Source organism: Syzygium oleosum, unplaced genomic scaffold (genome assembly GCF_021117445.2).
Source record: "Syzygium oleosum isolate NSW1041296 unplaced genomic scaffold, Sole_v2.1 Sole_v2.10, whole genome shotgun sequence".
Classification (NCBI taxonomy): domain Eukaryota; kingdom Viridiplantae; phylum Streptophyta; class Magnoliopsida; order Myrtales; family Myrtaceae; genus Syzygium; species Syzygium oleosum.
In genome coordinates, this window is record NW_026607494.1 from 10,307,126 (window position 1) to 10,320,751 (window position 13,626).

The 13,626-nt window shown below is 39.5% G+C and overlaps 1 protein-coding gene and 1 long non-coding RNA gene across 3 annotated transcripts; both read right to left on the reverse strand.

The window, feature by feature from the left end:
* Positions 1–2,656: 2,656 nt before the first annotated feature.
* Positions 2,657–3,561, reverse strand: LOC130139149 (uncharacterized). Its single transcript, XR_008817370.1, has 2 exons — positions 3,137–3,561; positions 2,657–3,008 (listed from the first exon to the last, which is right to left on the reverse strand). It is a non-coding gene; the product is annotated as an uncharacterized LOC130139149 (long non-coding RNA).
* Positions 3,562–3,608: 47 nt separating this feature from the next.
* LOC115680008 (clathrin light chain 1-like) lies at positions 3,609–11,323 on the reverse strand. 2 transcript variants are annotated; one of them, XM_056315494.1, is made up of 4 exons: positions 10,705–11,323; positions 5,372–5,525; positions 4,723–5,233; positions 3,609–4,114 (listed from the first exon to the last, which is right to left on the reverse strand). In XM_056315494.1, exons 1-3 carry the CDS (start codon positions 11,106–11,108, stop codon positions 4,736–4,738), a joined length of 1,056 nt encoding a protein of 351 aa, XP_056171469.1. In that variant the 5' UTR covers positions 11,109–11,323; the 3' UTR covers positions 3,609–4,114; positions 4,723–4,735. The 2 variants fall into 2 exon arrangements, with proteins under 2 accessions (XP_056171469.1, XP_030459617.1); XM_030603757.2 differs by lacking the exon at positions 3,609–4,114 and having other exon boundaries at positions 4,500–5,233.
* Positions 11,324–13,626: the final 2,303 nt, after the last annotated feature.

Genomic DNA, 13,626 nt, shown 5'->3' on the forward strand with positions numbered 1-13,626 from the left:
CTGGGAATCGTCCATTGCTGTCCGGATTTTAGTCCAATCAATAGTCAAAGTCTGCGGGTTGTATATTCCGACCATGGCTGTTCTCGAAACTTCATCGGACTTGTAGTCTGTATGATTAATGGTTCTTTCAATTAGTAACTATTCACAATCTTCTCTATTCCCTTTAATGAAACGAGAGTTCCCACTCTTTTTCTTTCTTTTTTTCGCCTTCCTTTTCTCCTCGGTTTCCCTACTGATACATCCATATCTCTATAAATCTTCTAATGCAATAACGCGGGATACAAAGAGAGAAATTCAACAGCATCCACCACCGTAAGGGTTAATATTACGAAAAACTCAAAACTGGTACATCTGTGATAAATTTATCCAAAACTAATTTTTTTATCACTAAAAATCCTAAACTGGTATATTTGTGATAAATTTACCTTCTGTTAGTTTCCGTTAAATTGGATTAATACAAAAAAAAATCACAAATTGATACACTTATGACAAACGAAGGGTAAAACATAAAACTGGCACATCAGTCAACTACCGTGTATTATTTAATTAAGCAATTTGACAGTAAAATTTAACGAAAATAAACTAAGGGTAAATTTATTGCTGGTGTACCAGTTTGGGATTTTTTGTGGTCAAAAAATTAGTTTGTGATAAAATTATCACACGTGTATCAATTTGGGGTTTTTTGTGGTATTAACCCCCACCGTAAATGCCACGTGTCAATCGAGCCGCCAACTCTTGCTCCTCCAATTTTAAGATTTATTTTGTTTTTTTTCTTTTTCCCAAAGATGTTCTCACCCTTCACTTGCCAAACGAACATAAGATTTTTACGAAGTTGAGTTTTTTCTTTGTTTTTCCTCTTTATCATTTTATTTTCAAATCTTATTAAAGAAAAAGCTTTTCTATTTTCAACTTAATTTATAAGAACTCAAGTGTACTTTTAAATTCTTTTATATTTTCACGTCGACCTATTAATGTACCGTTTATTAGTTTATATTCTTTTTTTCTTTTTTCTTTTTATTTATTCTGTTAATAATTCTTTCTCACTTTTGGTGCATGTAATTTTGTAATGTGTATTTTTATGGAATTTGGTTTTGAGCTTATTGAACAAGAACAATCTTTGTAATTTTGAAAAATTACGGACCTTGAAATTTTCTTTATATGGCTATCTATATGTTAATTAATGATTGAATAACGTGTTCAAATTCGGATTTCGAGTTAAGGGCGATCATCGTTTATATACCAGTTTACAAATTTCAGAGTTATTTTTCTTTTTCGTTGTTCTAATAATTCTCCCCAAAGTTGTATTCAATGCAATTTTAAATAAAAAAATTTATGTATCGATGTTCTCACTGTATGGATAATTCAAATTTTCGATTTTTACTTTGCAACTACTGGAATCGATATTTTCTCAATATTAAATTGTATAAGTACAGCTGTTTTCCTAACACGATAATACAGTGAAAAACTGTAAACTCTAGCTTCAATAGTCAATAAATTTTCATAGTATATGAGATGCAAATTATCTTGGAAATTGTTAGAAAGTCCAATCTAAAAGAAGAAATCACATGTCTATAAAGAGTATGTAACACTGTGGAATTTGACGATGGACGCACGTATAGATTGGAGCAAAATCTAACTCTGATACCATATTAGAATATCTGACTCAAAATCTTAAGCCACTAGGTGGAGATAAATCACATGTATATAAAGAGTATATAACCTACATAGCATGCAATGTGAGATATTTCAACAACTACAATATTATCCAATTTATTTATTCTCTTTTTTTTTTGGTTGGATTTATTCTCTTTAATAAGGTGTTATCTTCGTTGATTATTTTAGTAAGCTTGTAATTCATTTCTATTCACATAGTGTTTTGGAATATGGTATTTAATTATGTTAGTTCCATTTCATGCTCGGCTGTTTCATTTTAATATCAAGACATTTAATTGGTACGTTAGACGCATTCCCAAAGGACATCACATGCCTAGTTAAAGAACTTAATAGGAAATCCATCCGATCCTTTACTTTCACTTTCTACTTATTTGAATTCATTTAATAATCATATAATGACCCTAAAAGAGAGATCTTGTAGGTCATTAGTGTCCAACACATATATGAGTGAAGCATCGATGTTGACGTGCAAACATGATGTAATTGGAAAACACTTTCTAATAACTCATTTTTCAAGAAAATAGCAATATCTTTTTATATTTAGTGAAAATTCAAAGATGAGTTGAAATTATTTCCGCTGTTGAATAGAAAATCGGTTTGTGATTTTTGATATGGGATGAATTATCTTAATAGGAGCACCTCTTTATAGATAGTTGTTTCAGCATAGTTCCAAAAACTGGGAACCGATTCTGCCAGGGTTCCAAGTTAGGTCGGAACCGCTCACCCCTAAAGCTGTGGTGAATGGTCTCTCTGATGTTTGGTACTCTGCACCGGGCAAACAAGGAAGGAAAGTTCCCCATTGTATTTGGCAGTCAAAGCCGAGCAGTCGGAGATCCTCACACTTTCGCTCGCTGTTCGATTTGGTCCATCAAGGATTCAGGACATGACCCCAGTTTGCGCCGCGGCAACTCACTGGAATCTGGGCAACTTCAGTTTCAAGTTCTGAAATGAGATGTTGTCGTTGCAAGCACTGATCCAAGGATAAGAAAAAGCTCAGGCTATGTCTGCATGAGAAAATTTTTAGCATAAGTTCCAGCAAATTCATTATCACCTAAGAAAGTAAACCATGAGTCATGGTCGTTGGGATCCTCAGCGCCTTTAATGTCTGCTGAAAGAGATGGCAGAAAGGAAGGAGGAGCTTTTCCATATGAGAGATGCAGCTACATTCAGCAGCATATCTTGATCACGGTGACGGAGTCCAGCTTTTGCTGAGAAAATTCACCACCAGCGCTCTCGAGTATGACAGAGATGGCAATTTTCCGATTCACGTCACTTGCAAGATGAATCAGCTTGGGACAGTCAAGGATCTACTTTCGTGGTGTCTGAGTGAGTACCTAAACAGACGGACGAAACATTCTGCATGTTTCGGCAAAGTATGGCTTATACTTGGCCGCGGAATACATACTCAGAAGTCCCGAAGCAGAGAAGCTTGTGAATCAAAAGGACAGTGATAGGACTACACCTCTCCACTTGGCCACAATGTATCGGTAATCTGGGGGTTTGTTCCTTCTCACGAGGGATACAAGAGTCGATCTCAAGGTGGTGACCAAGACATGCTTCACGGCGCTTGACACTGCTCGAGAGCGCTTGAAAAGGTGCTATCCCTACCAAAAGGTATGACGGTCTCTATAATATCCGCAGCCAGTGCAAAGCAGACTCTTTTCATAGGCGACGTATGTTCTAGCAATATATGCAACTGAAATCTGATTCAAAGTCATATATGGCAACGAACACCGATAGTATGTGCTGTATGTACAGAGACATAGCACAATGTCTTTTCCTTTGCTTCCATGATAGAGTCTAACACTAAGGATATTGCTGTTCAACGGAATACCCGAAAGTAAAGATTCGGTCATTTTTATGCCAGAGCGAGAGCATGAAATTGTAGTGGGACGAATTCAGACTCTAAGAGGAGACTTCACGAAGGGCCGGTAAACACCTGCTTGCTCTTGGCAACACTCATGGCCACTGTGACTTTCGCCGCTGGTCTTGCAGTTCTGGGAGGGTATAACGGCTCTGGCACAGGACAAGGCCATGGCATTGCCACAGCAATGAAGAAGACTATGTTCCATGTATTCTCTGAATGCAATATGCTCACCGTGTTCAATTCAATGGTTTTGGTCCTCATGCTCCTCTACGCACAAATCAATGACTCTCAAGCAGCGCTATTTGCATATGGAACTGCGGTTTTGCCCCTGTTGGTAGCTCTCAAATGTCCCCGCATTCACGGCAGGCTTGTACGTGTCCATCAGCAAACTCAGCTGGCTCGCAAATGCTACTTCGGTTATGATGGTCATTTACTTGAGCATCACCTTCACTCTTCGTGCTATGTTCAATGTGCCGCTCAGATTGGATCTAACTTACTTTCGCCATATCTCCTACTATCTAATCTTGATCGCTCTTTACGGGACAGGAAGTTTCGATCGGAAGTGTGCCGACACTGACAATGAACAGAGGAGGGGATCTCAATGTGAAGATTCGAGGGGCCCGAGAATAAATACTAGTGGAGCTTAGTGGTCAAGGGCACAAAATATCTTAACTGGAAAACTTGGCCCAGGGAAAAATAAGTTCGATAGCGTTACGACTGGCTATAGCTACCATAGTTCGAAATACGAACTCTAGCTAGTTGAAAGGATTTTTGTTTTTCCAATCCAGCATCATTTAGTGATGTTCGTTGGTGAAAGGCCAACGTCAAGAAGGCAAGATTGGTGTTTTCAAATTTAACAAAGATGGTCATGACAAGGACAGGCAGAAGGCATGCCAGAGCTGAAAGGGGGTCTATTGAATCAAATTAATCTTCTGCTCACACAATTATACCAGTAACATAAAGGGATAAATCAGCTAAGCTAATGAATAAGAATAGATCATGTGAAGAGAGCAGTCTTAAGGCTATTTCCCACCTAAACCTCAGAAAACCTAGAACAAGGTAGGATTAAAAGCTCCGCACTTCACTACAAGAAGTTGTGATTATTCTCTACCGGAGGCAGCTAGTAAGCATTCAAATAAACCAAAAGAAGAGAAAGAAAGTTAATCGAGAAAAAAAGAGACTGGAAAAGTTGCATCACTCGGCAGCGGCTACCCCCGATTCAGCTGCTTTTTCTCCCTTGGGGGCTTCGGGAACCTCTGCTTTCTCAGGGTTGCCACCATCGGGGGCGACTTTTTGAGGGGTCGCCGGCTTCTCTGCAGCCGGTTTCTCTGCAGCACTGCCAGGAACATCACCAGATGTGGCATCTGTAGGAATTTTCTCACTCTTTTCGTCCTTGCTCCCTTCCTTCGAGTCCTTCTCCTTCCCATCTTTCGTGGGTGGTGGCGGTGGGGCAGGCATCATGTGAGGCGGAGGGTGCTGTTTCAGCTTGAACAAAACTTGCCTCATTCTTGAAAGATCGGTGGGCTTTCCTGGCTTAGGCCCCTGAACGACCACAACCAAGGGCTTTTTCTCGGCGTCCCTCTTCCCTCTCTTCTCTATGTTTGGAACTTCTCGAGGGATGATCTCAGCTATGGCTTTCCAGTAATGCTTGTCGGCTTCCTTGTGGAACTGCTCTTGGTTGGCCAAGTACAGCTGACATAAAAGAACCAAGTAATGCTCTTGAGGTGACCTAACAAAGTTTTCTTAGGCGTTTCGTAATACGAAGATCGAGAATTAGTAAGTGAAAGGTGCGAAGAGAGCGATTGTGTGACTACTCCATAGAAGTTTTACCTTCTCTCTTTCTCTGTTATTGGCTTTGTTTGTTTCGCAGTTGAGCTTCCTTTTCTCATAGAAATCTCGTATATACTCTTCAGCTTCGGCAATAATCTGATCCCGCATCTCCTTCTCCCTCTTCTCCTTTTCCTCGAGTTGTATGGCGTTTTGACTGCATCCAAGAAGTGGTTACGGTTTCTCTTCCAATCTGAACTCATTTTCTGCTAGATTCGTTGGAAAACAGAAAAAGTGCCGGGTAGTGCAAACTGTTGTCACAGGGGACTACAATGCAATCTCTAAGCAGAAACATCAGATAGTGCTTTCAGAGAACAAAAGCAACCAAATTAAACACCCACAGAAAAATCCAAAGTAACTAAAGAACCAAATCCTGTTGGAGATGTGTCCCAGTGCTGCTGTTGTTTTTCTTGTCGTTTTAGTCTTTTCTGTTTTGCAGTTAAGTTTGATTTGTTAGGCAGTTAGTTTGTTAGCTATTTTTTAGGAAGTGGAACAAGTCAGTTCTTTTACACGTTTGTGTGCAGTTCAAAACAGGTTCCTATTAAGCTTGTTCTGTACAGTTTTTTTTTTGTTAATGTTAATATTTTCAGTCTTCTATTCCATCTCTCTCTGTGAAATCAGAAAGTTGTGAAGGCTGGTTTGTTTCATCTATATTAATAATTGGTATCAGAGCTTCTGTGGGATCTTAAGGGACTGTGGAGTGAGGGTAAGCGAGCCTGCAAAGACAAAGCTGATGGAGGCAGGATCAAGTGGATTCTCTGCAATGGCTACTCCGGTCTTTACTGGGGAAAATTATCAAGCTTGGGCTGTCAAGATGACAGCATTCTTGGAGGGTCATGATCTATGGGAGGCTATGGAGAATGATTATGAAATTGCTCCACTTCCAAACAATCCGACCTTGAATCAGATAATGTTCCATAAAGAGAGAACCACAAGAAAGGCCAAGGCAAAGTCTTGCATGCATTCTGCTGTCTCACCCCTTATCTTCACAAGGATCATGAGATGTAAATCTGCAAAGGCAATATGGGATTGCTTGAAGGATGAATACGAGGGAGATGAGAAGATAAGAAGCATGAAGGTGCTGAATCTCTTAAGGGAGTTTGAGAGACAGCAGATGAAGGATTCAGAGTCAGTGAAGGAATACTCTGATAGGCTGATTGAGATAGCTGAAAAGATCAAAGTTTTAGGGACTGACTTGAAGGATGAAAGGCTGGTTCAGAAGATCCCGGTGTCACTTCCAGAGAAGTTTGAAGCCACCATAGCTTCTCTGGAAAATACAAGAGATTTAGCTGACATAAAGCTTGCAGAATTGTTAAGTGCCCTGCAGGCACAGGAGCAAAGAAGACTGATGAGAAGAGAAGAGCCTGTAGAGGGTGCATTGCAAGCTAAAATGAAGTTCAGTGATGGAGGCAAGGGGAAGAAATGGAATCAGTCCAAAGGAAATGCAGGTGACTCCAAGTTTGCGGCGAAAGAAGGAAGTTCTAGTGGGTCTGACAAATGGAAGAAGAACAAGAAGCCTTGTCAGCACTGTGGTGGAACTACTCATCAGTCCTTTAGATGCTGGAGGAGGCCTGATGCTAAGTGTAGAAGATGTCACAAGATGGGTCACATGGAAGCAATCTGCAAAGAGAACAATCACCAGCAAGCAGGAGAAGCACAGATAGCAGTGAATGAGACTGAGGAAGAATGTTTGTTTGTGGCTTCCTATTCTGGTTCTCCTGTTGAGAATGATGCATGGCTGGTGGATAGTGGCTGTACCAATCATATGACTAGCAATTTGAAGCTGTTTAGGAGTCTAGACAGGTCAGTCAAGTCTAAATTCAGAATTGGCAATTGACAGTATATCGAAGTGCAAGGGAAGGGTACAGTGGCTATTGAAGGAAATCAGGAGGTGAAGCTGATTAGTGATGTTCTCTTTGTGCCAAAAATTGACTAGAGTGTTGGCCAATTAGTTGAGAGGGGCTATAAGGTGAAGTTTGAAGGAAAGGAATGCCTTATTGATAATGCAAATAGCAAAGAAGTGTTGAGAATGCCAATGAAGAACAAGTGCTTCCTGTTCAAGCCACAGAAAATGCAACAAATGGCTTTGAAGTGCAAAGAAGAAAATGCAGAGCTATGGCATAAAAGGCTTGGACATGTTCACTGGAAGAACATGTTGTTTATGCAGAGGAATAGCTTAACAGATGACTTGCCAAGTTTGGAGGAGGAATTTCCAAAGTGCAGAACTTGTCTTCTTGGCAAGCAAGCCAGATTTCCTTTCAAAGGAGGAGGCTGGAGAGCATGTGAGAAGCTGCAATTAGTTCACACAGACTTATGTGGACCTATGTCCGAGTCATCTCTCAATGGTAGCAGGTATTTCATTACTTTCACAGATGACAAGACTAGGATGAGCTGGATTTACTTTCTGCAAGCCAAGTCTGAAGTTGCTGATGTGTTTGTGAAGTTCAAAGCCTTAGTTGAGAATCAGAGTGGGAAGAAAATCAAAATGCTCAGATCTGATAATGGTTCTGAGTATACTGCTCACAAGTTTAAGTTAAACTGTGAGGAAGCAGGCGTTATGCAGCAGTTCACTGCCCCCTAGTCACCTCAACAGAATGGAGTCAGTGAGAGGAAAAATAGAAGTATTATGGAAATGGCCAGATGTATGATGTAGGAAAAGATGTTACTTAAGAAGTTCTGGGCTGAGGCAGCTAGTACTGCAGTGTTCTTGTTGAACAGATTGCCCACAAAGGCCTTAGAGAGGTCAACACCTTTTGAAGCCTGGTATGGTGTTAAACCTTATGTAAAGAATTTAAAAGTTTTTGGGTGTTTGTGTTATACGCATGTTCCTCAGGTCAAGAGGGACAAGCTGGATCAAAGAGCTGAGCCTGGAGTCTTCATTGGATACAGTCTACATTCAAAGGCTTATAGGATTTTTCAGCCTATGACAGGGAAGGTGACTGTGAGTAGAGATGTTGTTTTTCTAGAGGAAGATGAGTGGAATTGGATGGAAGAAAAGAATGCAGAACAGAAGAAATCTGCAGAACAACAACCTGCAACAACTGTATAGGTTGATGAGGTTGTGAATGGATTGGAAGATACTATGGATGATATGCCAGTAAGAGGCACAAGGTCACTTGCTGAAGTTTATGAAAGAAGCAATGTGGCAGTGCTTGAACCAGCTAACTTTGTGGAAGCTAAGGAGGATCAGAAGTGGATTGCAGCAATGCAGGAGGAGTTGACAATGATTCAGAAAAACCACACATGGGAGCTTGTTGACAGACCATCTAACAAGAATGTGATTGGGGTTAAGTGGGTGTTCAGAACAAAACTTAATCCTGATGGTTCTGTTAATAAACACAAAGCTAGACTAGTTGTGAAAGGCTATGCTCAGATATGGGGAGTAGATTATTCTGAAACTTTTGCGCCTGTTGCAAGACTTGATACAATCAGGCTACTATTAGCTGTTGCAGCAGAGAAGGGGTGGCCTATATTTCAGCTAGATGTCAAGTCTGCATTTCTGAATGGAGAGCTCGAAGAGGAGATTTTTGTTGAACAACCTGAAGGCTTCAGTACCAAAGGGCAAAAAGAGAAGGTATACAGATTGAGGAAAGCTCAATATGGACTGAAGCAGGCTCCAAGAGCTTCGTATGGAAAGATAGACAGATATTTGCAGGATTTTGACTTTGTAAGAAGCTTGAGTGAGTTCACTCTTTATGTCAAGAAGGTGAATCACATCGTTGTAATTCTGTCACTCTATGTAGATGATTTGTTGGTGACAGGCAATGATGTGGAACTGATAGAGAGGGTGAAGCAAGGTCTGTTTGCAGCTTTTGAGATGTCAGACTTGGGAAAGATGGCTTATTTCCTAGGTTTGGAAATTAAACAAACTTCACATGAGATTTTCATCTGCCAAAAGAAATACATGAAGGAAATTTTGAAGAAGTTTCAGATGGAAGATTGTAGAAGTGTCAGCACTCCTATGACTGCTAAGAAGAAGCTGCAAAAGAATGATGGAACAGAAGCAGTAGATGCTTCAATGTATAGAAGCTTAATTGGATGTCTCATGTATCTCACAGCAACTAGACCAGATATTTTATTTGCTGTGAGTGTTTTATCCAGGTTCATGAGTAGTCCTAGTCAGTTACATTTGGTCGCTGCAAAAAGGGTTTTGAGATACATCAAAGGAACATTGTTCTTTGGTGTGAAGTTTAGAAAAGGCCAGAAGTTTAAGTTGCAGGGTTTTTCTGATAGTGAATGGGCTGGCTCAGTAGATGACATGAAGAGTACATCTGGGTACTGCTGCACTCTTGGTTCTGCTTGTTTCTCCTGGTGTTCCAAAAAGCAGGAGATTGTAGCTCAGTCCACTGCAGAGGCTGAGTTTATAGCAGCTACTGCAGCTGCAAATCAAGTTTTGTGGCTGAAGAAGATAATGAAGGATCTGTGGTTGAGTTCTGGTGATTGCATTAAAGTTTATGTGGACAATCAGGCTACTTTAGCAATATCACAGAATCCAATTTTCCATGGCAAAACCAAGCATTTTAAGATCAAATTCTTCTTTCTGCGTGAAGTGCAACAAAGTGGTGAAGTTAAGTTGGTTTATTGTAGATCAGAAGATTAGCTTGCAGACATGTTCACAAAGCCACTTCAGGTTGAAAGATTTGAGCTGTTAAGGGAGAAAATTGGAGTTTACAGCAGCAACTGATCCAAGGAGGAGTTTGTTGGAGATGTGTCCCAGTGCTGCTGTTGTTTTTCTTGTGGTTTTAGTCTTTTCTGTTTTGCAGTTAAGTTTGATTTGTTAGGCAGTTAGTTTGTTTGCTATTTTTTAGGAAGTGGAACAAGTCAATTCTTTTACACGTTTGTGTGCAGTTCAAAACAGGTTCCTATTAAGCTTGTTCTGTACATTTTTTTTGTTAATGTTAATATTTTCAGTCTTATATTCCATCTCTCTCTGTGAAATCAGAAAGTTGTGAAGGCTGGTTTGTTTCATCTATATTAACAAATCCTTCCTGGTTTATTACGAACGGCAACTGCTAAACTGGTACAAATGAGAATCAACGCTTACGAATAGAAGCTATCAAGTTCCTACTCAAATTTACACAGAACTATATGCATGAAGACTTAATACCATGCGGTAGTTGTCAAGGACATTAAATTCAACATATTTATCACTCTTAAGAAGCGTTTGCTATGCTGCTATTGATGGACGAAAATTTACTTAGCACAGGACAGATTGACCAATATTCAATCATTAAAACACAAATGATCAGATTGCATTTGCACCAAGCCCAACAATATGACTGGAGAAAAAGGAAAAGAAGAATAAAGGAAGAAGATAAATAGAAGAGAAACCCCACCGCCTCCACTCACGTCGAGCGGCACCTTCCTCGACCATCTCACTTGGCGGAGGCAACAGAGGCCCATCCGACACAAAACCACCTCCACCACCCTCCTCCGCTACTCCGTTCATCACCGGCTCGAAGGGCGAGACGAAATCCGGGTTTGGGGTTGATACGCTGAACCCGTAGACCTCAGGCGATGCCTGGCTGTCACCGTACCCGCCACCGCCGGTGTCTCCGAAGACGTCGCCGTCCTCAGAAGAGGGAGGGGGAGCACTGGCCAAGACGTCATCAGAGGGGGCGAAAGCGGGGTCGTAGCCCATGAAGGCGTCGTCGTGGAAAGGGCTCGAGCGGTGGTCCCGTGAGTCGGGGTCGTGGGGGTGCTCTTCGGCTTCAGTTGCCACGGCGTCGAATGACTCCATGTCTCCGATCCTCTGCAGCTCCAAACAACACAACAGTGCGAACGCAAGGCCTGTTGTTTACTTCTCTTGATCTTCCTCGACTTTGTTCTGGGTTTGTTCGATGTTCGTGTCTTTGCCGTTGTGAAGAACGCCGAGTTCGGATCGACAATGCCCGGGTGTGCGTGCGTGTGTGAACCAGACGCAAAAGTCACGCTCTCTCTCTCTCTCTCTCTCTCTCTCTTTATCTAGCGCTCGCTCTTCCTGCTTTGAAGAGGTGACGCCCAAGTGGAGTTTCAATGGGAACGTGTTGATTTTCCATGCAATCTCGGAGAAAAAGCGCAGGAGGATTGTCGTTTTCAGCCGTTTCCGTAACAACGTGAGTTAATATTCTTTTGCAATTTAATGATAGGAAGGTCTAGGTCAAAATAAAACTGAGGCCAAGCCTAAAACATTACGCCAATTGCACACGTAAATGATATGCCAAGATACACGTGTGAGAGTATTAAGCTTTTCATGATTCTCGCATAGGAGAATTGATAAGGAATGAAACAATCATAAAATCTATTTGTCCTCTGTTAATAGTTAAATTTTGGGGATTTTTTATTTTTATATCAAATTATGCAATTGGGACTGACCATTATGCAATTCAAGGTCCCAGATTCATTTGTTGTGAAGGCACTATGACTTAAAAATGACTAGAAAAAATTCAATTGCATTTTTGGTTCAATTCGGGTTTAATTTTGCTCAATTTTGGGAAAAACATATTCCCGATTGAGATTTTTCAAAATTGATGATGTATTCATGAATTTGGATTTAAAATAAAACTAATGACTATTTTTATGGAATTTTCTGATTCCATTTGCTATTTTTCTTGATTTTCTCACTTATTTTGACTAAAAGAAATTAAGGAAAAATGCAGAAAAATGTTAAAAAATTATTTTTTTTGGTTTAGAAATAGGTTTCTAGGCTTGGCCAAGATTCGTAGTCCTAATTTTGAAATTTTTTAAAATATGAAAAAAAAAATTAGCTAAAAATTAGGTGTCAACAGGGACAAGACCTAAAGTTTGGGGGTAAATTTAAGATAAAATTGAGGCAAAACCTAAAGTTGAGGGTTTTTTATGGGACAAAAAAAATTTATGGAAGAAGTGGGACTAAATTCAAAGTTGGAGGTTTTTTATGAGATAAAAGGCAAAATTGGAACAAAAGTTAAAATTGAAGATTTTTTAGGGTATTAGGCCAAATTCCATGTTAAAGCCATGAGTTATTCGAGCATCTCGAGTGCGAGCTCTCCGATCACGAGAGATGGAACATTTCCAACCATGAGAGTTATTGACGAGCGCAAAATCACTGAGGGTGATTTTGCTGAAGGGCTAATGGAGAGAGATTTGAGACTCAAGTAAAAGTTTGTGACATTTTACAAGACAAAAAAAATTAGAGTGAAATTGAAACTGAACCTGAAGCTAGGATTTTTTTTATTAGACAAAAAAGAAGTTTAGAGTATAATTGATAGGACCTAAAGTTGAGGGTTTTTTATAAGACAAAAAAAGTTTATGTTAGAATTGAGACTAGACCTAAAGTTGAGGGTTTTTATTGGGATAAAAAAAAGTTTAGGGTTAAATTGGGACATGACCAAAAGTTAGAGACTTTTTATAATACAAATGGATGGAATTGGGACAAAAGCTACAGTTGGAGGGTTTTTATGAGACAAAAGGTAGAATTGAGATAAGAGCTAAAGTTGGAGGTTTTTTAAGGGTATTAGGCCGATGAAATTTGGTGTTTTTTGCAAATTATATTGTGCGAGGTTTTTCTCTAGAGGAGGATAATTTGGTCTTTTTGTCCATGAGATCCTACGTCGTTAGAATACTAAGTGGTATTTTGAGGAAAGAAACAACAGAAAAAAGGGGAAATAGTATTGAAATTAAGGTTCCGTTTGTTTTGCAGAAAATAAATAATTTGAAAAAAATATTTTCCTAAAAATGATCGCTTATATGGTTTATAAAAATAAATGAATGAGAATTTTTCTTCATAATCTATGAAAATATTTATACATAAATTATTGTTAATAATTAAAATATTTTTTATTGACTAATTATTTCAAGTGATACTAGCAATTATTTTTAGAAAAATGTTTTTCAAATTATTCATTTTCTGCGAAATAAACGAAACCTAAAAGTAAAAAGGGTATTTGATATGTTTTTCCCCTTTTTTTTTCCTTTCTTCTTCTTTTCCATTAGTTATTTTAGTCCTCGGTTGATCAAGCAATAGTGTGCCGGTGAATGGATTGATAAGTCAATCTCAAGTCAATTAAACTAATGAAATTAATTTTCAATGTCCCTATCGTCAGTTGTGCACTAACCTACCCTTTCGGGGTCAATTTCTCGAGCCACGCTCCTCCACATTTTCTATCATTCCTTTTTCTCTAATGTTTTAAACATGTGACTCTTCTCTTAGATCGAGTGCTCATGTATTGCTAAACCGACGACGATGAGAATTATTAAGTTGAACCGTCTCCCAATGAGTGGGCTTGCGTAGCTTTTTT